This window comes from Pleuronectes platessa, chromosome 6 (assembly GCF_947347685.1).
Source record: "Pleuronectes platessa chromosome 6, fPlePla1.1, whole genome shotgun sequence".
Classification (NCBI taxonomy): Eukaryota; Metazoa; Chordata; class Actinopteri; order Pleuronectiformes; family Pleuronectidae; genus Pleuronectes; species Pleuronectes platessa.
In genome coordinates, this window is record NC_070631.1 from 7,765,312 (window position 1) to 7,793,266 (window position 27,955).

The following is a 27,955-nucleotide window of genomic DNA, read 5'->3' on the forward strand; positions in this document are numbered from 1 at the left end:
TGGCCGCAGGTGTTTACATTACAGCAGTTTCCGACAAGGGACTTGAAAGGCTCTTGGTCTTAGCTCTAACTATACATCTTCCTCTCTCTCTCACTTTCTAGCCCCTTTCTCTCATTGTCTCATGCTGCTGCTCTCTTGCCCGGGCTTTAAGGTTGGCGAGGTAAATCCCCCCCGGTGGTCCTCCAACAACCCCCAACCTTCAGCTCAGTTTGTGCCCAGAGACGAGCTGACGATCCTGGGCAGGACAATAGGAACAGACCCCCCTTTGTTTTTGCCTCCATGGGCCTAGTGACAGTCACAGTAAACATTGGGCACAGGCTGAGGCCAGGCTGGGTGAGCTGCACTGAGGGGCCTTTGACAAGGAGAGCGAAAGCAGAAAAGCCGAACAAATAGTCTTTGAACCTTCTGTCAAAGACACATGGAGAACAAACTGTGGGAATAATAGTCGGAAAATCACAATTAACTCAATATTTTGTCACGGTTCTATAAATGCAACAAGTTAATTACTGTAAAATTACATTCAAGCAATGAATACAACTTTAAAAGAGAGTTGACACTTTTTCTACCATCAGGACCAGTCTACAAACGGCTATCAAATTGTTCCATGAGGGGAACAGCTTCTTAAAATGTCCTATTTATGCTTCCAACTTGCTCCAATCTGTGCAAATACACTGCACTCCAACAGGTTGGAGCATGATCCTAAGCTCCAGAGGGGACCACACAGCAATGGAGTGAAAATCCCTGCATAGTCTTTCACACCCCCGCAACTTCGCACATGAGGTTGCTTTTCTCTCTTTCTCCTCCTCGAAGCATGTGCGCTCTCTCCGTCTAGCTGGTTATCTCTATTGAGCAGCTCATGCGGTTCGGAGGTCAGATTAATATTTATTTCATGTGATGCCTCACAGAGCAGCAGGCAGCAGTCGTTTGAAGGCCCGTGGATGCAAGGAGGCCGATGAGGTTTGGAGGAGGAGCAGGGGTGAGGGGGTCTGGCTGAGCAGAGCAACATACAATACAGTAAAACTTTTCTTCAGGGTAAACTGACCCTCCAATGAAGCAGTATGGGGTCGTGGTACGAGGACACGAGAGGGTGGAGGCACATATTTCCTCTGCCCCCCTCCCCTCTGCGTCTGTCTGTCCTGTCCGCCCTCGTCTACGTTTTTGCCGTAACCCCACTGTGTGCACTGCACAAACCAGCGGCCTGTTAAAACAGCCTAACCAGGTGGAGCTGAGCTATTGCAAATGTTCCCCTTCTGGTGTCTCACACTTCCAGGGGCCTCATGGACATATGAAACACAGCTGCCAGACAGGCAGAAGAAGGAGAGGGGGTTGGTTTCATGAAACAGCTTTGAAATGGTTCACTTTGTATATCCCACATAGGTTTTGGATTTGATAGCATTTAGAAAAATCTGCAACCAGCAACGAATGATTGAATCCAAGTGCTTTTGAATACCTTATCGAATCCATTTAAATTTGCATTCCTATTTTTAAACGTTACACCTCACATACATTTTAGAAACTAAACTTAAGAGATTGAAGTTCAAAGAGTTCCAAAACTTTTGCCAGACAGATCACTGACTTAGATCTATTCCTTTAATACTAAAAAATAAGGAGATTTTGGAGCCAAACAGAGGAGCTGGCAGCTGCAACACAATCTCTGTCCCATAATCAATTCCAACCTTATTTGTTTGGTATAACAAGTTTCATGACAGCAGTGGATGCTGAAAGAAGATATTTCCGGCTAGAACACACATATTTATTATCTTTTTTGAGATTCTGCAGCTTGCTATCACTCAGTACCTACTTTCACTCATATCCGGTATGTGCTATCACTCCCACGTCTGTCTGCAGCCGGATATGGCACCCGGGAACACCGGAGTAGCTTGGATCTGATTCATAGCGCTCAACAGTCCAGCCAGTCCTATCAGTTATAGTTGGTGTCGGTGACAGTCAGAGATTCTGTTTTAGTTAAGCTTCCCATAATTCCCAGCTTAGTAGGGCTTATCCATTGCAGGATGTTATCACTCAGGCACTCTGTCACTTGTGTCGTCGGCAGAAAGTCCGGGGATTGACACTGAGCTGGTCTCCTCACCCAGCCACACACTTATCAGCATCCATTACTGAGGTGTGAGGGCCTGATAAAGGTCCGTGCAGCTCCAGCCAGAGGTCCCATTTAGATTCTTGTCTGTGGAGCAACAGGCCTTGCCCCCTTGACTCTTGCTCTCATCACTCCGTAATGCTGTATTGGCCTGTCAATCAGAAGGGACCCGGGGTGATCAGTCAGCCCAGACTCATGCTGGTCGGAGGAGCCATTAGAGAGGAGGCTGCATAGCCAGACTGGCTCAGGCCAAAAGCTGATGAGAAACAGAGGAGCTGGAGAGCCCGAGGTAGAAGAGGGGGGAGAGGAACAGGAGGTGGATGTGCTGAACTATGTGGATTGTGAAGGGAGGGCAGCTCTGTTTTCTATTTGTGAGGATTAGGTTGACAGATCTGTATTTAGTTTCTTTGGGCCTCTAGCTGCAGCTAATCCCCCTCACCTGCAGCGGGTGCCCCCCCCCCCTCACCTCTTTCCTCTGACCCTGCAGCCCCTACTTCCCCCCTACTGCCCAGCACAAACACTCATCCCGAGACAAGCACATGACTCGTTGCACTCTGTCTCCTCAGGTTAGGGCCCCACACTCGACACAAATCTCCTCTGGGCCAAAAGAACAGCAGGGGTCTGGAACATTAGAAAAAAGGACCCCCACAACTTGCAGTGTTCCACATGTTAGATTTTTTTCAGTTTGGGTGAGGGGTCGTCACTCATCACATAGAGATAGCAATTACTCAGAAATTAAGAGCTATAACAACGGAAGCAGCTTGCCAAATCCACTCAGGAGAAAGGGGGACCTTTGGCAAAGCTGCACATTAGGAAATATTCAGGGTCAGGTCAGGGGCACGGACCTCTTCTCTTTAGATCCCGGCTCCCACACACTCCGACCAGGCCTTCGCACTGTGAAAAACAAATACTTTAGTGCCTCAGCAAACACACACAGCATGCCTGCCAGCATTTCTGCAAGGTGGGGACTCTTGATGACCTAATAGTTGTAGAATCTAAGCATGTCTCTGTTTTAACAGTAAAGTGACTACAAGATGATGCAAAGAGGAGACAGGAACAGCTCCTGAGAGGTTGTTGATGCAGCTTCATGCGGGAAGTCCTCGGGGCATTGTATTTATTTAATGTTATTTTAGTGTTTGGATCTTGGAACAGACCTAATGAGATATAACTGTCTGTTTGAGTAAACTGAACTGCTAAAGAAAGAACAAACATTTGTGGCGTCTCACGGAACTTAGTGAAACACATTATCGTTACACGCAGCTATCATCAACGCTATATTTAAAAAACACTTCCACATGGCTGACAGATACAATATCTGTTTGGGTTATCTGGGACTCTAACCACAGCCAATTACTCCCCAACCACCATCGTGAAAACCCCACACACAACCAGAAACACACACATACAGTGGAGACACCTTTGGACAAGTAGCAGCAAGCTCACATAAAGGGGTCTCTTAACTGAGTGCCACAGAAGGTGCTAATGGGGATCTTTCTGAACTCCGCCAGCATAGGCCTATACCTCCTTACACAAATGAGGTGCTAAGTGGCCCCCGCACACGGTCCTGGATGTTATTAATGAACACGGCTTGCAAATGTACACTGACCTTTAGCTTAAAGAAGAAAACAGGTAGCTTCTTGCGGTAAATCGGTGCATGTCAGGACGTCACTGCTTCCTGTGGGTTAGTCTGGTAACTGCTTTCTCAACTGTGGCCACCTGATCATGTAAATAAGGAGAGGAGAAGATTTACCTCAAGACCACAAGAATAAGAATGAAGAACTTGTTTTATCAGGATGTGACTTAATATCATTGACTGACTGTTCGCAGAAATGGTATGTTGTTGAAGTTTGAGCAGCAGGAGAGAGCACAAGTAAAAGCCCTGAACTCAAAGTCTAAAATTAGCATCAGAATTAAAAGTATTCACCCTGCAGAATGCCTGTGTCTGTGTCATACCAGTGTTATTCTAGGTTACATTTATTAAATCTCCCAGCGTGGGGGAGATTTAATCTAATAACACTGATTCATCAAGAACCATTCTCTATGAGACTCCTGGGGGATTGAGGGTGCTGCACGGTATTTTAGCTAATCTTAGGACTGCACTCTTCTGGAAAGAAATGTCAGATGTTGAACCTGGACTCCGCTGGAGCCAATATCCCAGTCTGGGGGGTGTCACATGCCCTGATGCTCCCATTCCACATATTTTCCCGTTGTTCATCCAACACTTGAAAAGACTCTTCTCTTCTCTCTGGGGTTATTTTCAGCTGGTACTGCCCCATCCATCACAACGGTCTGTTTCTGCTCCTTATCAACCATCACTCTGTCTGGTTGGTTATCCAGCAGTCTGGAATTTAAAGGTCCCGCAGGTCAGGATCTTAACTCTGTTGTTTTCAACCACGTTTGTGTCTAATTTGACTAAGAGACTGCTACTCAGCCCAGATATTCTTCATTACCCCAGTCACTCAGTTATGCCCCTGTGTACACCCCCACCCCAGCTTGCATCTTACACCCTCTAGTGTTCTATCTGTGTGTTGTTAAAGATTAAAGTATTTAAATCTCTTCCTGACCCCACGTGGAGCGGTAGTGGAGTGGTGTGTGTCATCACATTAAACAACTCCTCTGTTCCTATGTGCTGCACTGCCTCTGGGGCCTCTGGGGCCTCTTTGCACAGCCTGCACCTTGAATCCAGAAGGATGTGGTCGACCCCTGCGTCTACGGATCTGGTGCTCACTATCTGTTCTTGATCAGAGCCTCTGTTCTTTCTTTCAAGCAAGTGACTGGCAGGATTTCTTGATCCTTTTGGGATAATATAAAACATGACGTCCTGTTACTGTATAACAAGGAACCATATTTTCTTTAATAAAGGTTTTGTGTCATTTACATCAACTGATATTATATTATATTATATATTATACTTATATAAACAGTTAATTAAATGCCCGACCAGGGGGGAGAACACCCTGGATCACTGCTACAGCACCATCAGCAAGGCTTATCATGCAGTCTCCCGCGCTGCCCTGGGTCTGTCCGACCACGCTCTCATTCACCTGATCCCGGCTTACAGACAGAAACTCAAGATTTCTAAACCTGCTGTGCTGAGATCAAAGAACTGGAGCAGCAGAGAAGCTGTGGAGGAGCTGCGTGACTGCCTTGAAAACACAGACTGGGACATTTTTAGAACTGCCACTTACAGCCTGGACGAATATACAGATGCTGTGACGTCCTACATCAGCTTCTGTGAAGACCGATGTATTCCAACACGCACCAGGGTGTGTTATAACAACGACAAGCCCTGGTTCACAGCAAAACTCAAACAGCTTCGTTTGGAGAAAGAGGTGGCCTTCAAGAGTGGGGACATGGATAGGTTCAGACTAATTAAATACTCGTTTGGCAAGGAGATTAAGGAGGCCAAACGACTGTATTCAAAGAAGCTGGAACAACAGTTTGCAGCCAACGACTCCTCGTCAGTCTGGAAAGGCCTTCGGGTGATCACCGGCTGCAAGACCAAATCCCCCCACTCTGTGGAAGACTTGAGACTTGCCAACGATCTGAATGACTTTTATTGTAGATTCGATAGACCCTCTCAAACCCCCCCCGCATCTATCACACCTCTTCTCCCCAGCCTGGACAAAGACACTAGCCCCCCCCACAAAATGGCCCCAGACTGCCCCATCACCTCCATCCCCCCCTTCACACCTCTCTCAATTCAGGAGAGAGATGTAAATAAGCTCCTGAAGAAACTGAACCCCCGCAAGGCAGCTGGACCAGACGCTGTCTCCCCCTCTACACTGAGGCACTGTGCGGATCAGCTTTCTCCATTGTTCACGGACATTTTCAACACCTCACTGGCTGAATGTGTTGTACCCGCCTGCCTGAAAACATCCACCATCATCCCCGTTCCCAAGAAGCAGAGGATCACAGGCCTTAATGACTACAGACCAGTCGCCCTGACCTCTGTAGTAATGAAGACCTTCGAGCGACTCGTGCTGACCCACCTCAAAACTATAACCAACCACCTCCTCGACCCGCTGCAGTTTGCCTACAGAGCCAACAGGTCCGTAGACGATGCAGTCAACATGGGACTCCACTTCATCCTCCAGCACCTCGACTCCCCCAGCACCTACGCCAGGATCTTGTTTGTGGACTTCAGCTCCGCATTCAACACCATCTCTCCAGCTCTTCTCCGGGACAAGCTGACCCAGCTGAGCGTGCCTGACCCCACCTGCAGGTGGATCACCAACTTCCTGACCGACAGGAAGCAGCGCGTGAGGCTGGGGAAGCTTGTCTCTGACACCCGGACCATCAGCACTGGAGCCCCTCAAGGTTGTGTGCTCTCTCCTCTCCTCTTCTCCCTCTACACCAACAACTGCACCTCCAGCCATCCCTCTGTCAAACTCCTGAAGTTTGCCGACGACACCACCCTTATTGGATTAATTTCCAATGGGGACGAGGCCGCCTACAGAGAGGAAGTTAACAGCCTGGCTTCCTGGTGCAGCCAGAACCACCTGGAGCTGAACGCTTCAAAAACTGTAGAGATGGTGGCAGACTTCAGGAGGAGCCCAGCCCAAACCGCCCCCCTCACCATGTGCGACTCCCCAGTTAAAACAGTGGAGTCATTCAGATTCCTGGGGACGATCATAGCACAGGACCTGAGGTGGACGGAGAACATCACCTCCATCACCAAGAAGGCCCAGCAGAGGATGTTCTTCCTGCGGCAACTGAGGAAATTCAGCATGCCGCGGAAAGTGATGGTTGAGTTCTACACAGCCATCATTGAGTCCATCCTCACCTCATCCATCACCGTTTGGTTCGCTGCCTCCACTGCCAAGGACAAGGGCAGACTGCAGCGGATCATTCGGTCAGCTGAGAAGGTCATCGGCTGTGACCTGCCGGCTCTCCTAGACCTGTTCCACTCCAGGACCAGAAAGAGAGCAGGCAAGATCATCGCTGATCCTTCCCATCCCGGTCACCACCTGTTCCAGAGACTTCCATCTGGGAAAAGGTTCCGGGCCGTCAGGACTAAAACCTCGCGTCACCTGAACAGCTTTTTCCCCATGGCAGTGGGGCTCACAAACAAGCCCCCCCCATCACACTGACTCTGCTGACCCCCCCCCCCCCCACCCTCGCACATAATTTATAACACTACATTATTGGCACTACCACCAATCTTTGCACCTTAAAACCGCACAAAACACATTTACTGTATATATTATTTTTTCGATATTGTTGTTTTTTATATTGATGTTTATATTGCTCTATATTGTTGTTTTTTATATTGTTGTTTGTAAAGTGCACCAACCACACCAAGGCAATTTCCTGTATGTGAAAATATACAAGGCAATAAAAAGAATTCTGATTCTGATTCTGATTCTGTATTTGATTTGGCAGCAACGCGGTTTACCCCTGAAACTACTAACGTGTGTTGTGGACTCAAACACTCCACCCACCCCCTCCATCCTAAATTTGGGTGAACTATCCCTTGAAGTAGCAGATAAAGTAAATGCTGAAATTAAAATACAGAAAATACTTATGTATGAAAGTACTCAACTACCTTTACTTCCTCGTGTATGAGGCGGGAACTTGGAGTGAATCTGAATGTATCTCCATTTTCCAACTTGAATCCAATTAAGAAATATTGCATATAATATACATACATATATATATGTATATATTTATTTATTGTAGCATGAATATTGTCTTACTGTGTAAATAAATTGGAAGTCTTTCGGACAGAAGTCAAACAGCCAGGTCTGTGTCAGGTGACCAATGAAATCCTCTGGCGGGAACCTCAAGTAGCTGAACAACACACAAGCTAACAGGCTAACACACGACATGATGGCGTCCTGGGCAGCAGAAGGTTTGACAGAAATCGACAAACTCCAAGCTGAGCAGCTGAACGGTGTTGGAGTCGTGACAGACAGGCAGCACGAGCAGGAGGAAATCAGCCAGTAAGTTCACGTCCACCATTCACCTGCTCCACCTGCAACAGGAAGTGACCTCCAACTAGCTTGAAGTTAGCCTGGTAGCTTGTTAGCGGCCCTGTCACTAAATGATAGTGAAAACCTACGTAAACAGTGCACAGTAAATCTAGCTAACCTGAACTTTGACAAACTTTTCAGTCCCTATATTATATCAGGTTTATTACATGTCACCAACTATGGCTGGTAAGCTAGCTGTACATCCTGCACTAATAAGAACTAATATGCTAACCTCACATGCTAAAATCAGTCAGATTGGGGCAAAATACAAAATGTGGGTTTGTGTCTTGAATAAATTAGTTGACACTATATGTGTCATATATCACAGATATGGTGAATATACAAATAAAGTCTATGTAATCCAAACACATTTAAGAAAGTGATGACTAAAGTAAGGAGAACGATTAAGTTAAGGCGGGAGGTCATCAATTCATATTATATTTATTATATTGAATGTCAGGTAAAGTTGTAAAATAATTAACCTGACTGCTTCATGAAAGTATTGAAAGTTCCTTGCTTGGTAAGGGTTTTCAGATTCTCCAATTTTTTTAATAATATATAATGCCTAGTTTTTTAGCTATTTTCTAGCTATGATTCCCCTATTAACAGCAGAAATCAAAGTTTGATGCTTTTATTGAACTTATTTAACCAACACATGCACTAGTCATGTTAGATATATATAGTCTCATCCTCATTGTATCTTTATTTCCAGCAGGGAAATTTTGGCCCGTATTGAAAACATCATCCTAGGAATAGTGACCAGCCTTTCCAAAGAAGAGGCTCCTTTCCTGGCACTGCCCAACAGATCCAGCTGGGCTAACGTCAGGTACCTTGATCTAAAACATGCCCCAGCGTGACAAGCTATCCTCCCCCATCTTCAACACTTCATTTTAAACAGCAGATCTGTGGGATCCGTGTCGGCTGTCTGACCTTTAAAACATAAACACAAGCAATCCATGTTGTGAAAAGAAATAAATAAACATTTACCTACACAGGTCGTATTGTGGGAGGTCAGGCCACCCAAGTACTGGTTAATTTACTTCAAGAATATACATACTTGAGCGCTGCCTGAATTTGTACAAGGCGTGTTTTAAGCACACTGCTTTGGCATCCAAAAACTTAAAACTTAAAACTTTGAAGTTGAAATAACTTCCTGGGCTCAAAAGATGACAGAGTGAATTGAAAAGGACACAACCAGCGGAGGCTTTAATGTGATGAGGCTGTGGAGACCTTACGCTCTGAACAAAGCAGACTGCCTGGTCTTGTCTGGATCAAACTTTGCGGCAGCTTAAAGCACATTCTGGCTTAGCCCTTTCAAATGTCAGAATCCCACAAAAGGTTTCACAGACAAATCAGGACGGTGAAGTACGGGGGGGAGGCTTCTCATAGGTAGCCCTCAGGGTGTGGGGAATTATAGATGGCTTACAGGTGGGAGCAGGTTTTCAAAGCTGTAAAAGTAAATGTTGCTCACACAGCATGTGCAGAGTTCTTCAATGGCCTCTCTTTCTTCCTTTCTTTTCCACTTAAACTTCCATGCTTTTTTTCCATCGACTCCCACTTAAGTTTTCACAGTGCCGTGGGGCTTCAGATGAGTTCAGGAAGTTCCGTCAGCACCATTAGGAGCGACTGTCCTTCGTCTGTCACTAAATTTGGTGAGGAGACGCTCACACTTCACTTTGTTTCTTTTCTCATTTTGCTTCAAATGAGACTTTGCTGTTGTTGACAACCAACATTCCATTCAGTCAAAAGACAAGTACAGTTTTATTGTATTTCACAAGGCCTTGGTTTCGTATTCATTGTGAAAAACGGCAGTAAAAGTCAGACATGGTTTAAGGTGAAAGATTGTCAGAGCATGTTGAAAGAGGCTTTTAAGGATCGGTTTACCACACACGTAGCCTAATTAAGAACAGAATGGGTTGTGTTATTTTCACATTTGACCTTTTATATAAAACCAGTGATGAATGTCTAGAAGAAAGTTAATTTTGTGTTTCTCTCTTTTTAAAGCACAAATTCTCAAGATCCTCTCTGTCATCTACAAACTTGTGCAGAGCAACTCGTACGCCACTAAAAGGTTATTTATTTTACTTTAACTGATCATAAAAGCCAAATAAAATTCACAAGGTTTACAGTTTTCTTCTTGGTTATTTGTAAATGTGTTCTCACTAAAGATTTACCAAATGTTTCCACAGAGACATCTATTACAACAACACACAGCTGTTTGTTTCACAGACAACTGTGGACAGTATTGTAGACGATATCTCCTGCATGCTGAAGGTTCCTCGCAGATCTCTTCATGTGGTGAGTGTGCACTTAACACGAGTTAATGTGAGAAACAGTTTACATATAATGGGACTGTGGCAGAAAACACACCCCAGACATGAAAAACTCTTAAATTTAACTTCATGTTGATATGTTGTGGTATTATTAGTTCAGCTCCCACAATTATTTAATCATGTTGTCGTATCTCAGGAAACACCTGTGGAATTGATTGATTGATTTCAAGTTGAATTCAAAGAGTTAGTTTCAGATGTATGTGTACTACTATAGATGGGTTTACATGAGAACACATTTATTTAACGTCTCCAGTTGGCCACGTCCAAGGGATTAATCGCAGGTGATCTGCGTTACATGGAGGAGGACGGCACACGGATTGACTGCCACTCAAGCTCTGCTGTAAGTCCGATCAACAGACATCAACAGACCCACTGACTTTTCATATAATCTCAACTCCATAGTTTGCTTTTAAACATATCGAAAACATTTTCCTACCTTATAAAACAGTTGCAACACATTTTTTCAGTCTTCAAAACTTGATTTATACAAACAGTCAGTAATACAGACATAGAAATGCGTCTTCGTGTCGCGTGTGCCGGGAGAATATGTGATACAAATATGCAAACGCTGTTCTGCAGCACCATGATGTGTCAACAAATCCAAAGCAGCAGCACCAGGGCATTAGACAACAACACATTTGAATGACAGCTTGTCTGTTCTGTTTTAGGGTGTTGCAGTTTCATCAAACATTGCTGGGATTAGAAGTATCCTCTACAGACGGGTTTATGAGAAGACATTTCAAAGTTTCACCTCTTAGTGAAAACTTAGCCTGTGTCTCCCCTTTTTGTCATTCATTGATACCGATGGGAATATGTGTTGCAGAGTCTGTTTTCCTTGACTGACTTCAGATATTGTATCATCTGCGAAATTTGTCCTGATAGTTGAGAAGGATGCAACTTTCCAGAGACTCCTGGATGACGACTTCTGCACGAAGCTCCGTCCCTGCATCATAATCACAGTTGGTTTCCTTTGTTCTCACAATATCTTGGGGATTTATGTAAATATGACATTAATTCTAGTGTTGGGGTTCTTGTTTTTTCCAAGATGTTCTGTGAACATACTAGATGTGATGTTTGTGCGTCAGGGTAAAGGTGTGCCAGATGTGAACAGCAGGTTGATGGTGAGGAAGCTTTGGGACACACTGCACGTCCCCACCTTTGCTTTGGTGGATGCTGACCCTCACGGTACTCATCAAACCAGTTTAGCCTCTCACACATACTTCACATACTTCCACACGTTTAACAACACTTGACTTTCTTTTCATCTCCACACACACACAGTAGGGTTGCATGTCCCACTAAGCCAGCAGATGTTAGCACCTGTCATATGTCTCGTCTGGCTATTATTTCCGCTGGCGTGATCTTGTCCAGGTGGGATGACTCTGTTTCCATCAGGCTCAATACCTCTAACCCCCTTTCCACTGCATGGCGAGACACATGTGTAATGCTTTACTTTGTTCTAAGCTCCGTTACACATCTTAGAGGATAATTGCTCTGGTATGTTGGTGATTGCAGCGTGTCTCTGTCTCTCCCTCTGCCTCTCATTTTCCCAGGCATTGAAATCATGTGTATCTACAAGTACGGATCAGTGGTGAGTCCCGCCAATGCCGGTTATTCCTGTACTGTACGTTATCTGATGTGGCCTGTTCAGTGTCTCTGTGTTAGCAGTGTGTAATTATGCCCCTCTTTAAGTGGAAAAATGCACCAATCATCCATCTCAGAATATTTAAAGTGACGTGGAATGAGGTGAAAATGTTAAGTGATTGTGTGGCAGTGTCTTTGATCTCTGTGATGTTTGTGTAATCCCCCTCGTGTTCACTTCCTTCATTGTGAACATGTGCTGGTTATAACTACGTTACCGGTACCTTGCTGATTATGTGTGTGCTTATTGGAGAAATGCTGTGTGTGAGTGTGCGTGCAGGTTGTGTCACTGTATGTGACTGGTGTGTGTGTTTGGGTTTTTCCACAGGCCATGTCTTTTGAGGCCCACAGTCTGACCGTCCCCAGCGTTATGTGGCTAGGCCTCCTCCCCTCTGACCTCCGGAGGTTTGGACTCAACATTCGCTACTTCCTACTTCCTCCTCCTGCCTCTAATTGGGATTATATTCTGGGGACATTTAGATTGTTTGTTTTGGTTTCTGTTGCCGTCGCCCTCACTTTTTTTTCTTCCTTTTAAGCAACTGCATCTGAGAGTATATTGAGTTTTAAGTATATGTCCCCTTGTACAAATTTAGGCCAAAAGGGCTTTTTGACATACATTTAATTGCCGTCTGTACAGTTCTTCCTCTTATGTTAACCCACTAAACATATATGTATATATAATAACTCCTCAATGAGAGTTCATTGAAAATGAGAGGAAACGCACTGTAGGAACAACATCCATCAACAGTGCTGCATTGTGCCCGCTGTCACATTCAGGAAATGAATTTGGTCATGTGTAGTAAAGTCAACATTTCATTCTTCAGGTTGCAGGTTCCCGAGGATGCCCTGATCCCACTCACCGAGAGAGATGAAAGCAAACTCAGTAGTCTTCTTAAAAGGCCGTACTTGAGCAGCCAGCCCGACTGGCAGAGAGAGGTGAGCGAGGCGAAAAGTGCACAGGACTTTGTGTGTGAGAGCTTGATAGTGTATGTGTGTGTGTGTGATGAGGGGAAGTAACTCAAACATGTAGATTTCAGTAGGTCCTCAGTTACAAGATTGAAAGATTTAGCATTATTTGTTATTTCCATCTCAATTTTTTTTTTCTTTGTCACTTTTTGGGGGTTTTCCCTTCGGAGCACAAAAGAAAATCATATTTATTTGGATTATCATATATTTGAACCTTTACAATGGGACCGCAGACGTGGAGAGAGAATAATGGTGTGATTGTTAACTTTGCCCAGCCCTCCTCTACCACACTCACCTTTTGACCTAGTTGATGAAAAGTTAGTATAAAGCTTCCTGCTCCATTTTCAAAAGAAAAAACAGTTCCTGCTGGTAGTTTACACAGTTCTAACATTTGCTTGTGTGACACACAGCAGAGGAATGTCTGTGAGAGGACTCTTAGCTCTCGGGTACCCAGGACACAGAATAGCCACTCTGTTTGGGAGGCTGATGATTTATGCTTGTTTGCACGGTTTCCTCTTGCCCGCCCTGTAAAACGGCGTGTTTGCTCTTGTTGTAGATGGAACTGATGCAACAGACTAAGGTCAAGGCTGAAATACAGTCCCTGGCAGCCATAGCTCCTGATTTCCTCACCAGCATCTACCTGCCCAACAAGCTGCGTTACGGAGGCTGGATATGAGTGCAATGCTGACATCTAGTGGAGGAGAAGGGGAAATGCTGAAGCTGGTTGGAGTACTGCAGAAAGATGTAACCTTTTCAGAACAACAATAAGTAATGATCCATGTTTGTGTGACAGTAATGTTTAAGTTTATCAATGACAGTGTTTGTTTATTTTATCGTTTCATTAAAACCCCTGTAAACATGTTAATCAGTCCGAGTATGGTTTTGGTCTTTATGTTCTTGTTGGACTTTCCCAAGTTATTTGGACAAACACATGTTTCAGCATTGTTGTTCATGATTTACTGACCACCTCAGTGCATGCTGGTGCAAAGTCTATGTCAGCAGAGGAGGGTAATGATTTCTTGATGTGGAACTTTGATGTCTGTGTGGCTTTGTATTAATGAATGCATAACAAACTAAAGCTGCTGGTCTGTATATTATCAGTTCTTCAGCAGGTTGAAACAGTGGATAAAATGTTGTTAGGGAAGGAAGAGGTAAAAAACTCTTGTTGTAAATCATCACAGACACAGTTGGGATTAAAAATTGGGTAAAGTCTTTTGTGAGAGTATTAATTGTCTCGTGATGAGAAATGCATGTTTTAATAAGTAAACGTAAGAAAATGTATTCTCACATCATAACAAGTATAAAACCTGTTTTCAAACAACTGTCATTAAGCGCAATGTTTTTTCTTTTTGGATTGCTTTGGACCAGAAGTAGCATTAAAGGCAAAGTACCTCAAGTACTGACCCTGAGTAAATACTGCCCCGGTTTCACTCATGTCATAAACAGAGTCTCTTGACCGAAGGGACGAATAACTATATTTATAACGGGAAAAGGTCAGTAGAGCTAAACGTAGCTGTCGTGTCTTCAGTCGCATTGGATCATGTATGTTGCTTATACACGCAGAGTGCTTCCTGTTGGACGAGACGATCTTTGGTAATGTTATTGTATGACAGCCGGTGGGCGTGGCTTAGAGCTTGTGCAACATGCTCGTGCAACGTCATCGCAGTGACCGAAGTGCTGTCATTCCACCGTCTGGACTTTTCCTAACAAGGAGAGAAGAAGAAGAAGAAGAAGAAGAAGAAGAAGAAGAAGAAGAGAGAGACAGTTAGACTGAGCAGCTTCAGTTCATATCATCAACACTCAGGTAAGGTCGCATAAGAAGTGCATATAACGGTGTTTGCATGTCACGTGGTTCATCCTTATCTTCAGCAGATTTGATGAAGATCAATTTATAGATGGTAGGGTGTAACTTTTAATCTGACAACCTTCAGATGTGCTAGATTCAGTGTTGGCTGGAAAAAAAAACAGACAACAAGAAGTTATGAACAGCTGGATACAGATGTTAACAGGTTTTTAATAAAATAACATTTTCAACATAGTTTTTTAAAATATTTTTTGGGGTCAAGGTCAGTTAGTATCTGGAAGCTTCAACAGCACAGTATGAGAGTGTATAATATAACACATACCATAACATTTGACTAAGATGATCTTCTACAGAGACCCAGTCCCTGTTTTGTAATATATGTGCTCAGGTGGGCTCAGTTTTCCCAGTTCATGATTTGGTTTCATCACAAGCAGCCAGACACCTCCTCCTCCTCTTCCTCCTCTTCCTCGTCTTCCTCCTCTTCCATCTCCTCCTCTGTCTGAGGTAAGACAGTTGCACTAGTGAGACCACTCCTTCAGATTGGAGGCCTCCCCCTTTCCCTTTTTTCCAGCTTGTCAAGGACAGCTGGCTGCAGAGCAGACTGAATGAAGAGGAGCCTCCGGGGCATTTAGCATCACATCGTCTCTGGTCTCTCACTGGTCATAGATTAGTGTGGAGTCAGTCATGTTTCGCAAGACCTTCATGATCTGTTACATCAAGGTGGACTGGGATGTGTTCAGGTAAAATGGAGCCGGTGGCAACTGAGAGAGAGAGAGAGGAAGAGAAACATTTTTTTTAAATTAAGAGGATCAGGTTTAGTGGAAAGTATCTGAGATGCTAACCAGTCAAACGTTGGTAGGAGCTGTATTCAAGTATCTGAACTGTATAGAATATAACCAGTGTCTATTCTTCTTGCCTTGAAAATTCACAGGAAAACAGTTGTTATACATGTTTTAATAATTCTCCTTCTCCTTTAGGTCTCGGGTGTCACAAATGGACGCAGTGATCCGCCGGTGCCCTTTCCTGACCACCGTGCCCAGTGTCTTCCTGCAGCTGGCTGGGAAGTCATCGCTGGTGAACTATGCCCAAAAGTGTCCCGTGATGATGGACCTGGCGTCCAGAGCTCTGTCCTCTTCGGCCTCTGCGTCCAAACCCACTTCAACAGATGACGGTCAGTTGTGAGAAAATAATTAATACACCATATATGTATAACTATAATTGTTTGACCAATACATTTAATGCACAGGATCTAATTCTATTATAATTGAAAAAAAAATTCTCCTGTGTTCTGTAGATCAGAAGCATGAAGTGTTGCTCCCAGGACAGACCACGCCACCTGCTGGCCAGGCTGTGGGCTCCAAATGCCCTTTCCTGGCCGCAGAGATGGAGCAGAAAAGCAACAGGGTCGTCAGGGAGGCGAGGATCGAGCTGCAGGAGGACGTCCAGCAGATGCACCACTTCTGCACAGGTAAGCAGTCACAACAGCCACTCCTGGAATTTGATACCCATACAGTCAGCTGGTTGTGTAAATCATGAAAGTGTTTAGCAAAATGAATACCATGCATTGATTTAGCGATTTTTAACGGCATGTTTCTTGATCAGGGAAAATAAACGTGGATTTATCGGTTGTGGATCTCATCGAGGCAGACCAGTCCAACACGGAGAAAAGTCTCATTCAACCAGTATCTCACCTGTTGAAGGATAATCTGCCTGAAGGTGAGAAAGTCATCTTCCTCCCACTGGGCGACAGTTCACAGAATGTACGAGTTGTTGTGAATCTCATGAACCCTCTCATTTTCCCCCATCAGCCGTCACATTCCAGTATGACAGGTTTTTTGAAAAGAAGATTGAAAGCAAGAAGACGGATCACACGTACAGGGTTTTCAAGACGGTGAACAGACGCGCCTCCTCATTCCCGATGGCAGACGACTACTCTGAGTCCTTTCATGCAAAGAGAGACGTGTCTGTGTGGTGCAGCAACGACTACCTCGGCATGAGCCGTCACCCCACAGTCACCCAGGCTATTGTGTGAGTAGGTGAGCGGCTCCTCTTTCACTGATTTGTGTTCGCGAAATGTGAAAGTAAACCCTTTCAAATGTTTTCTCCTTGAAGTGAGACTGTTCAGAAGCACGGTGCCGGTGCAGGAGGCACACGAAACATTTCAGGGAACAGTAAATTCCACGTGGAGCTTGAACAGGAGCTGGCTGACCTGCACCACAAGGACGCCGCACTGCTGTTCACCTCCTGCTTTGTAGCCAATGACTCCACGTTGTTTACTCTGGCAAAAATGCTACCAGGTACCTTATATACAGCCTTGAAATATAATAATGTGGAAAATGTTATATTTGATTTATGTTTAACAGTTTTTTATTGTTTTTTTTGGGTAATCAATACAAATATATATATATATATATATATATATATATATTTAAGTATATAGGAATATTGGATTATAACAATACATGTAAATACAACAGTGCTGCAAGACAACGCAAAGAAAAGAAAGAGAGAGGAAAATTAAATTGAAAAAATAAATAAATTTAGAGAAAAATTAAAAATAAATAAATAGCTAAATAAAGTTAAAAAAAATAAGGGAGGGGAGGGGGGGGAGGGGAGGTTGTTGCCATCTAGTCCTCCTGTAGTGGGCTTTGTGTGCTCTCATAGTATGACAGGAAAGGGGTCCAGGTTCTCTAGAAGTTCTGTTTGGAACATTTCAGAGTATATCTTATTTTCTCCAGTTTCAAGAAGGGCATGGTGTTTCTAATCCATCTACTGAATGTGGGAGGTTTTTGTTCCTTCCATAAAAGAAGTAAGAGACGTCTGGCAAGCAGAGAGTTGAAAGCTGTTATATTTGATTTAGTCGGAAATGTATAGGAGGCACTTGAGGGTTAATATTTTCTTTTGTTTTCTCCTGTAGGCTGTGAAATCTACTCTGACGCAGGCAACCATGCCTCAATGATCCAGGGTATAAGAAACAGCGGGGTCAAGAAGTGTGTGTTCCGTCACAATGACGTCAGCCACTTGCAGGAGCTGCTCGAGAAGTCGGATGACTCAACACCGAAGATTGTTGCCTTTGAGACGGTGCACTCGATGGACGGTGAGGCCACAGCTCAGCCGCTGAAGTGTCAGACCTATTTGATGCATTCTTATGCTTAAAAGGGATTGTGGGGACATAGAGGACTTTTTGCCTTATTCAGTTTTAAGTGACTTACTGACGAGTGCATACATTTAAAAAAAAAAAATTAAGATTTTCCAAAGTTAACAGAACAAACTTCTTACAAAGCAAACATCACATCCCTACATTTGATTTATAGAGATTAATGTCACGTCCTTTAAGCATAGTGTAATGGACTGTGTGCTCTTCACAGGTGCCGTGTGTCCACTTGAAGAAATGTGTGACATTGCCCATAAGTACGGAGCTCTGACCTTCGTGGATGAAGTTCACGCCGTGGGCTTGTATGGGCCCAGAGGAGGAGGCATCGGGGACAGAGACAGAGTCATGCACAAGATGGACATCATCTCCGGGACCCTCGGTAGGTGAAAGCCTCTCTGACGATGGGAAACACTTCATAACTATCTCGTCGGTCACACACATGCTTCTCTGACCTGCTTTGGGTTTTGTTTCCAGGCAAAGCATTCGGCTGCGTCGGGGGTTACATCGCCAGCACCAGCGCCCTGGTGGACGCAGTGCGCTCCTACGCTGCAGGCTTCATCTTCACCACTTCCCTGCCGCCCATGCTGCTCGCAGGGGCGAAGGAATCCATCAAGATCCTGAAAAGTGAAGAAGGCCGGTTGCTCAGGAGGAAACACCAGAGGAGCGTCAAGCTGCTCCGACAGATGCTGATGGACTCGGGCCTTCCGGTCGTCCACTGTCCGAGCCACATCATCCCCGTCCGGGTAAAAAAAAGAGAAATCAATCCATCCATCTCTTTAAATTCCCTCATTTTGAATAAATCTTTGCTAAAAGGATAGTTTATTTTCTGTTTGGTAGGTTGCAGATGCAGAGAAGAACAATGAGATCTGTGACATCATGATGTCTCGCAACAACATCTACGTCCAGGCAATCAACTACCCCACCGTGGCTAAAGGAGAGGAGCTGCTGCGCATCGCCCCCACCCCGCACCACACCCCACAGATGATGGACCACTTTGTTGGTATGCCCACTATCTTTATCTTCTTTAATCCTGTATATGAAAAAATGCAGGTTTTTTTATGCCTTAGACAAACGATGCATAAATTGGCGATACTAAAGATGTTTTGTCCGTTTGAATTGTCTTTGTTTTATATAGGAGTGCACAGTGTGAAATATTTATTTGGAGGAAGGGAGTTAAAGTCCCTGCAGATTTTAAAACCCAGTGTTCTGAATACGACCATTACAACTTTGACTGGTTTATACATCTACTTCTACATTTGTATCCTCACCTGTTTGTTTGGTGCTTGGTCTCCACAGAGCAGCTGGTGAAGACGTGGACCGAGGTGGGAATGGAGCTGAGGCCGCACCCGTCAGCCGAGTGCACCTTCTGCCAGCAGCCTCTTCACTTCGAGCTGATGAGCGAGAGGGAGAAGTCCTACTTCACAGGCCTCAGTCACATGGTATCAGCTGTGGCCTGATGTAAACTCTAAATCCTAATTCTATTCAAACTATTTATTTTTATTTAAATTAAATACATCACCACATATATATATATATAATGTTCTGTTACCAATAAAAATTTGCGGGTAAAGTTTTAATTTTCCTCTTTTGTTTTCATTTTTAAACGTTGACTGTGTTTTATATATAAATCAATTTTTTACTGTATTTGGCGGTTTTCACTTATACTAACATTTCTTTATTGTGAGTTTAAATGAAACAATTACCTTCATAAAGGTGAATAATACATCCTAATGGGACACTCCTTTATCACATGTGGCATTTACGAATCAACTAGAAGGTCAAACAGAAAATAATCACCGATGGCTTATCATCAATATATTCGGAGCTACAAGTACTTGCTCATCACTCCCATTATATCTATGTAATTATATCGGGGGGATATGACGTATTCTACTGTCCGACTGAAATATAAATACTCCCATTAAACATCTTACAAGATGTTTAAATAATGGTTCAGGTGGGTTAATCACATCTGAATAATCTATCTGAATATTTCACTTTGCATGACATTTTGAAATAGCAAATTATCGTGAGTATAGTAAACGTGGATAATGTTGGATATCTAGGAGCGACTGGTCAGACGACGTGAGCAATCTTAGTATTTAGTTGAGTAAAGTGTTGATCCTGACATGGAGCAATTCTTCACAAATCAGAATTCACTTTAATCTAGTGCACCGATATATTTGTCTAGAAGTTTTATCCATATACATTTATTAAGGCACCCATGCACATGCTTGTATATGTGAACCATGCAGTGCTCCCGGCAAAAGAAGATAATCTGTCATGACCTGTTGTGGAATGTGAAATTGTATCTCTCTGCAGACCAAATTCCGTTACAAGTGATATATTTGCCTTAGGTGTACGGTGCTGTAGAATTAGGAAACTTTAATGAGTAGATTTACTATAGAATTCCCCATATTGCTGCAATACAGGGTCCTTATTCATTTTCTGATTGAAAAACCTGTTGATTTATTAAAAATACAGATGCAACAAGTAGCGCTGCTCATGTTTAATCAGCTTTAAGATAGATTTATGGATTCCAATCTCTCGCCCCTACATGAAATGCATGCAGTGACATCCCTGGTTTGGCCACATGGCGGCATCCTGGTTCTCCCGTTTGCTACTGTGGGCCAGTGACGTCACACGCCTCCTCCCTGTGCAGATGACTCATAGCTGGTGCAGCAGCGTTCGCCATGAACCACTAGATGGTATCAGCACAGGACAGGATATTGAGTTTCCTATCCAGATAACATGGGAGATCACTGTGGTTGTGATAAAATGCAGCAATCACACGTCCATGTGCCTCTGAGCATGTGACAGTGGAGCTGAGGAGCATTTTAAATCAAGTGAACTGTCAGATTTATCTGCCAATGATGCAGCGACCTGGTTATTACAAGTAGTTCTTCACGTAAGATAGTGTCAACATCCTTATTGAGTTGATATCTCTCTCCTAGAGGCCTGCCATTGTTATTTTAAAGAGAACCTGCTCAATTAAAAACAATCTCTTTACTCCTACACGCATAGAAACATGAATGGAGAGGAAGCTCTCCTCCCATGTGTCTCATCTCTGAATGCTTCCCTCCGTGCAGCTGCACATGACAGGAGAGTGTTTGCCCCCCCCCCACGTCAAAGCCCTCGAAGCAGCACTTGACACGCAAAAAAACTGGGATTCTACAAAAAACAGAGACCTGCCCACTCCTTCCTCTGACAGAATTAGCATGAGCTCGTGTATTGAGCACACATTATGTAACATGTAAAGTGTAGGTGGAAGTGTAGCAGTCAGGTGACCGCCGCTGTCATGCAGCTGCAGCTCCAGCAAACTCAGAATATCAAGCTGGGGTGTTCTGTATCTTTAACACTCTCGCTCCATGTTGTGATTATTTAGGGGATTTAGGATATTGAGACATTCGTTATACAGGAGGTCTGAACACTACAGCTCCTTGTGGCTCCTCGGGTGTGATTCATTAACAAGCTCTACAATAATCCAGATAGGTGGTGTTGGGAAGAGATACTCCTGTGTGTGTTGTCACCCATCATTTCCCTCACCCACCCCGGCCCTTTGCAGATGCAGGCCGCTCATTCTCTTCCTTCAGAAGGTCTGAGTGCAGGTCCATCACCTCAGGACTTCCTGGAGGGGATTTCAACTGCAGCAGCTATCATGTGGGTATGAGGCTCTAGTGTGTGTGTTTACGGGGTGTGTGTGTTTGTGTGTTTAAACTGCTGACATTATGTAGTGGCTGGCTGAAGCAGGTGCTGAAATGGAGCTGTGGTGTGCTGCAGCGATGATATGCTGTGTGTTGTTGTGTGTCTGATCAGCCTGTGGTTGAGAGCATTGTGTGTGTGTGTGTGTGTGTGTGTGTGTGTGTGTGTGTGTGTGTGTGTGTGTGTGTGTGTTTATGTGTGTATGTATGATTGTGCGAGCACAGGTTTAGCTCTATTCCTCATTCTGTGTTAATCCTGATGCTCTGCACATCTGTGTCTCCCCCGCTCACGTGTGCAGACAGATGAGCTGCATAGCTGGAGTCCCACTGCACGCACCCCCCCCCCCCCTCTCTCTCTCCCTCCCTTCCTCTATAATCCCCTCTCATTCACCTTTCTCTTGCATTATCACACACACCAGTAGTGAACCGTGGCCATGTTTTGTGGTTACTTTCTAAAAAAAGACCATCATGCACTGCACCATGCTCACGAATTTCCTGCTGCAGCGACCGTGTGACATCTCAAGATGAAAACAAGGGTTTCATTCACTCACTTCACCTCAGGAATAAAGTGCAGATTGGGGAAGGGAGCTGTTCCAGTGGTGTATCGAATCTAATAATGAAAATTATAATGATGACCTCTGTTCTGAAGTCTGCTGCTATTCCACAAACCAAATGCATCAGGAAGAAAAACTAATGGCTACAGCCCGTTTGTCAGTGTTTGTGTTCTGAATGGGGATGTAAAGTTATTGTAAAGATGATTATTTTTGTGAGCTTATGTAATAATCCTATATTTGTTGTAATGTAATATTGGGGGAATTCTATAGTAGTCGACCAGTAATGTTCTATGTGGTAATTATACATTTCTTATATATAGTAGCTGTGTTGTACACTTGACAAAGCTACCCAGGTAAAGTAAAGAAGAAAATTGTTTACCAATTTAAAAACAATACATGAAGTGAAGTTAAATCGTTCATTTTAAAATGAACAAGTTGAATTAACACAATTGCTAACTTTATTTTGAAGAAACTTCAATTTGTGTCTTAAAAACTGGAGTCTTTTTTCTAAATTGGTAAGCTGTTCTTTTCAGTGTAGTTTTTTCCATTACAAGTTATAGTTGTTTATTACTAGTGTTAATGTTATTCATTCATAAGAAATGTATAAAGATCAATAAAATCTCATCAGTCATATTTCTCCAAAAGGTTTTATGCAAGATTGTACAAAAAATTGGGGATTTAAGTTCCAAAACATCTGCATTCGTCTGACTCAAGACTTTAGTTTTGAATAATAGATTATAAGAGTTATTATTTGATTGTGCATAAACCTCAACCCTCACATTTGTCCAAGAGGTATTCAGATGCATTTCTAAGCAAAGTTGAACTAACTCAGTCACACCTTGAACATTGGTCTGATACTTGAGGAATGATAAGTGAGTGGTTTTTCACAAAGATCCCACTGGGACCAGCTCGTCGAAAAAACTTTGTGATATTCTTGCTATGACTTTAAATCATAAGGAGCAAACTCCTCCCTCTTGAGTTGCTCTACTGTCAACTAAGAGGAGAAAACCTCCCCGTGCACAGGAATGGTAAAAGCACAGTGCGCATGGAGGACAGTGGTTAGATGTGGAGCTGTGGAAGTTGATGAAGACATCGTCGGGCTGTGAAACATTCCCACTTCAACATGTCCGGGTGCAGATAGGTCCGTGTCGGCCCCGGGGCAGCTCCCACTCACTCACTGATGGAAACAGAGGAGAGGGAAACGGGCAAATCTCTTCGCTCGGGCGGCAGAAGCGCCATGCGCCGGCGGGGCAGCGTCTGACCGCTTCTCCCGTTTCTCTCCTCTGCTCTCCGGCTGGGATGTAGCGGGTCTCGTCGGGCCGGCGGATCATGAAGGAAGTGGCGCGTTTGGCGTGAAACCCCCGAGTCCGACATGTCTAACGCTACGCCGAGCAAGAGTGTGGAATGGCTGCAACTGGAGCTGGAGTCCGGGGGCACTTCCCTGCTGCTGCTGGACTGTCGCTCCCACGAGCTGTACGAGTCGTCCCACATCGAGAGCGCCGTCAACCTGGCCATCCCGGGGCTCATGCTCCGCAGGTTCAGGAAGGGCAACATCCCCATCCGGACCATCATCCCCAGCCACGAGGACAAGGAGAAGTTCATGCGGCGGTGCAAGACGGACACGGTGGTGCTGTACGACGAGGGCGCACTGGGCTGCCAGGACAGCGGCGCGCCAACGTCGGTGCTGGGGCTGCTGCTCCAGAAGCTGTGGGAGGAGGGATGCAAAGCGTTTTATCTGGAAGGTAAATGGCCTTAATGTCGAGTCAACCCACTGGAACTACCTAGTTATACGGTCGTGTGCGTGTCGGTAAGTTGTGTCTGTGAAGAAGTTTACAATGTAACAGCGAACACTCTTGTTTTGGCGCAGTAGAAGTGAAACAAAGTATCTTTTCTCGCTTAAAGGAAACGAGAGGTTCGTGTTTCTCTCAACCGGAACATCGACATTGTAACTTTTTGGGAATCACGTGTTAATAACGAGGTTATTCCTGCGCCAACTTTCTTCCTGTGATGCGTTTTTTTTTTTGTTGCGGATGTTGTAAAAGTTTGTGAGCAGCGCGTCCCCGAGTGTGTCACTGAGATTCTCAATTAAAATTCCAAAATGGCCGCGCCATGTTTTGCTCCAGCAGGAACAGGCATGCATTTCATGAATGGTCCGTGTGGGGAGGCGCTTCAGCGAATCCTTTTTTTTCTCTTTTTTTTTTTTTTTTTAACTGCCCTACTGTATTTTTATTCATAATAATGGTCAAATAGATGAGGTGAGAATTTATAATAAAACAATAATTTAAACATCCTGATTTGACTTTGTATCTGTTGTGGTTTGTCTCTCCAGGTGGATTTGTGAAGTTCCACACCGAGTACCCAGAACACTGTGAGACCCTCCTCGACAGCTCCTGTCCGAGCTCCTCTCCCCCGCTCTCCGTCCTCGGGTTTGGGAATCTCCGGATCAGCTCGGACTGCTCCGACGGGGAGTCCGATCGGGAGCCGAGCAGCGCCACCGAGTCCGAGGAGAGCCCCATCCCCAGCAATCAGCCGGCCTTCCCCGTCCAGATCCTACCCTACCTTTACCTGGGCTGCGCCAAAGACTCCACCAACCTCGACGTGCTGGGCCAGTACAATATCAAGTACATCCTGAACGTCACACCCAATCTACCCAACATGTTTGAGCACGACGGCCACTTCAGGTACAAGCAGATTCCCATTTCGGACCACTGGAGCCAGAACCTGTCCCAGTTCTTCCCAGAGGCCATTTCTTTTATAGGTGAGTGGGTCAATAACGGACTTTGTTTGAATACAAAACCTCCAGACATGTGCACACACATACTTTACAGAACAGAAATGTAGTATTGATCTATGAGGTATTAATTAAACCATTGTTAAATTAATTGTGTTTAATAATACTATAATTATCATTATTTCATGATTTCTAGATAATCATTGGCTGAACCTGTGCGTGCATGTGTTAGAGACACTAGTTTTTGTATTATTTCCATAAGCAAATTGTGGTTTGTGCAGCAACCCGCGACAAACAATCCCTCCAGTTAGGACATTAGGTTTCAATTTCACATTTGATTCTCTGAATCTCACCGTGGCTGCACCTGAAGCCGCAGCATTTGATGTGTGTGTTTGTTTGTGGCAGTGTTGTGTGTCACTAACAAGTCTCGGGGTAGAAAGAGGAAGGAAATGCTGTTTCCACTCAGTGGGTTTGTGTGAGAGTGTTGAATCATGACACGAGCATGTGTGGGAAAGTTCTCTTGTTCCGTTTGTGTTTTTGCCTGTTGACAGTTGTTTGTGTGTAACTTACAGAATATAAGCCCCATGTTTTTCCAGAGGAAACTTTGTGGTGCCGTTGTTTACTTCTGTTTACCAAGGGCCACAATCACATTGGTAACTGCTATAAGCCCTTAAATAACTGAATTACATTTCTCAATGAAGATATTATTTACAACAATTTGACCTTAGCTTTCCTCTCATCTCACAGACGAGGCTCGATCGAAGCAATGTGGCATCCTGGTGCACTGCCTGGCCGGCATCAGCCGCTCGGTCACGGTCACCGTGGCGTACCTGATGCAGAGACTAAACCTTTCCCTCAACGACGCCTATGACTTTGTCAAGAGGAAGAAGTCCAACATTTCCCCAAACTTCAACTTCATGGGCCAGCTCCTGGACTTTGAGAGGACGCTGGGGCTGAACAGTCCCTGTGATAACCAGCGATCCACCAGCGAGGAGCAGCTCTTCTTCACCACGCCGACCAACCACAACGTCTTCCAGCTGGACACGCTGGGGTCCACATGAGGACTGGTTGGACAGGGGTTTTATTCTCCTGTTTCCTGTGGCGTCCCTGAGGCTTTCTGAGCCTGTGAGACGCCTAACTAGCTGACACAGGCAGAACATCAGTCACACTATATCTGCTCCAAATGGAACTCCGTTGATTTGTTAAAGGAGCAGTGCCCGTACGCAGAGAACAAGCTCCATTCGATCACGTCTCGATGCCTTACTATCTAACACAAGGAGGGAGTTTGCCTCCCACCATACATGGCATTAACAAGTGGCCATGTACAGCCATGACAGCAGGACATTTCATAACCTCTCTATTCCATCTAGGACTGTTGTTTGACTGTTACTTGTTATTCACCAGCTGTAAATTGGATGTTAATGTATTTCTTTGCATTACTCATGATTGTTGCCTTCATGTTGTAAAAGGAGCCTTTTGCCAATCAGAATGTCTTTCGTGGACCAATTGAAGTGTTTCGATGGTACTTTGATGGACAATAAGCTACTACAGTGATCCGGCCTTGAATCCTCGTCCAGTTATTCTTCTGATGACTGCAGCAGCAGAATGGAGTGACCGCTAAAAGCAGTATTGCGCGTGCTTTTAAGTCAGAAGACCTCAACTAATATCTGGTACACATCCAGGGTGTTAGATAAGTGGTCACGAGTTTTCAAAATATCCAAATGAAATCTCGTTACTCCTCAGAAAACCCTCCTTTACATTCCACTGCTTATAACTGTATTATTTGCGTGTGATCATGTTCGACCAAGGAGCATGTTTTGTAACCCCGTTTCCTGTTATTGTCGAGGCCTTGAACATACCATAACAAGAAATTGGATGTGGAGGTATACAGGGTAGGAGCGCTTTGTTTTTTTTTTGCCACAATTGACAAAAACAAATGTTTAAGTAATCAGCGTATAAAGGATTGGATGTCCACCTCGTTTTTTTTTTTACTCCGACAGTCTTCAGCCTGCAGCTACTTCTTTCCGTGGCACAGTAATGTTAAGGGAACCATGATGTGTAATTAGCTGTTCTCTATTGCCAGTCTCGTCTCCGAACAAATGAGTGAGCTTGATGTATGAGAGGGAATGAAAGGAAATGAGTCTGACTAACGTGTTCTTACCTCACCGAGAGACGCTTTCAGGGATTTTTTTTATACAAGGCATCTGTAATTCGTCATGGCCTCTTAAAAGTGCATCCAAGGGCTGTTTTGTGTGCTATGTGTGTAAAGTTGTACATAAAATGAGGTTGTCATAGGGACACTTTCTCAAAATCACGAAGAATGCGAAAGTGATCCTATTTTGGCCCTTATGTATAGTGTATGTAAAACTAAATGTCCAAGACATTCTGTACAAGTTTATACAACAAATATATTGTATATTTTTACTTGAATGTCTTCTGTTGGTCTTTGTTTACACGTTTTCTCACGGGAAGTTGGTAGCACACTTTCATAAAAACCAATCGGAAGTGACCGTGTGGTTGAGTGAGGAGTCGGAGACGCTGCGTCCAGTCCCCGAGCCCGGAGGTGCGGTCAGATGTCTTGTGTTTTCGGTCTGCTGTGACGCTCGGCTTCCTGTCTCCCACGGGCTTCTTGACACAAAGACAAGTGACAGGGCCCGATCTGTCAAAACCACAGCGCAGCCGCACCCACACGCTGTCACTCAAGCGGCGCTCAAAGGGAAAAGGAAGGTGACACAGCATGTGCTCCACCACAGATGCAACGTTTCCGACAGCTCACGCCTTCGAGCCAGGGAGTGACCGGCTCTAATAACACTGCTGCACGACAGCTCTTTAGGTCAGAGGTGCAAATTGTTTCTGGTGTTTATTATGATTGGAAGGCTTATTAGAAAAAAATAGTTCAATATCCTGTCAAGTCATAAATTAAGTTGTTGTTTTAAAAAATAGGAAATGAAAGTTTAATATTTTCACATTGCTGCTCAGATTCAAGAAGGAAGAATATACA

At 44.3% G+C, this 27,955-nt stretch overlaps 3 protein-coding genes across 12 annotated transcripts; all 3 read left to right on the top strand.

The window, feature by feature from the left end:
* The first annotated feature begins 7,924 nt into the window (after positions 1-7,924).
* spo11 (SPO11 initiator of meiotic double stranded breaks) lies at positions 7,925-13,686 on the top strand. The gene is made up of 13 exons (XM_053425617.1): positions 7,925-8,040; positions 8,783-8,896; positions 9,634-9,722; positions 10,075-10,141; positions 10,260-10,368; positions 10,657-10,743; positions 11,072-11,108; positions 11,253-11,362; positions 11,489-11,588; positions 11,957-11,994; positions 12,373-12,449; positions 12,869-12,980; positions 13,567-13,686. The coding sequence occupies exons 1-13, from the start codon at positions 7,925-7,927 to the stop codon at positions 13,684-13,686; spliced, it is 1,176 nt and encodes a 391-aa protein (XP_053281592.1).
* An 810-nt stretch (positions 13,687-14,496) lies between these two features.
* Positions 14,497-19,545, top strand: LOC128442966 (5-aminolevulinate synthase, non-specific, mitochondrial). 9 transcript variants are annotated; one of them, XM_053425618.1, is made up of 13 exons: positions 14,497-14,814; positions 15,203-15,318; positions 15,386-15,554; positions 15,792-15,985; positions 16,109-16,282; positions 16,417-16,530; positions 16,623-16,842; positions 16,927-17,111; positions 17,732-17,911; positions 18,183-18,347; positions 18,443-18,711; positions 18,806-18,968; positions 19,265-19,545. In XM_053425618.1, exons 3-13 carry the CDS (start codon positions 15,499-15,501, stop codon positions 19,423-19,425), a joined length of 1,881 nt encoding a protein of 626 aa, XP_053281593.1. In that variant the 5' UTR covers positions 14,497-14,814; positions 15,203-15,318; positions 15,386-15,498; the 3' UTR covers positions 19,426-19,545. The 9 variants fall into 9 exon arrangements, with proteins under 9 accessions (XP_053281593.1, XP_053281596.1, XP_053281597.1 ...); XM_053425621.1 differs by having other exon boundaries at positions 15,481-15,554; XM_053425622.1 differs by having other exon boundaries at positions 15,249-15,318.
* A 3,559-nt stretch (positions 19,546-23,104) lies between these two features.
* On the top strand, positions 23,105-27,384 carry LOC128442833 (dual specificity protein phosphatase 7). 2 transcript variants are annotated; one of them, XM_053425425.1, is made up of 3 exons: positions 23,105-23,965; positions 24,553-24,981; positions 25,527-25,694. In XM_053425425.1, the coding sequence occupies exons 1-3, from the start codon at positions 23,596-23,598 to the stop codon at positions 25,634-25,636; spliced, it is 909 nt and encodes a 302-aa protein (XP_053281400.1). In that variant the 5' UTR covers positions 23,105-23,595; the 3' UTR covers positions 25,637-25,694. The 2 variants fall into 2 exon arrangements, with proteins under 2 accessions (XP_053281400.1, XP_053281399.1); XM_053425424.1 differs by lacking the exon at positions 25,527-25,694 and adding an exon at positions 25,702-27,384 and having other exon boundaries at positions 23,188-23,965.
* The last annotated feature ends 571 nt before the right edge of the window (positions 27,385-27,955 follow it).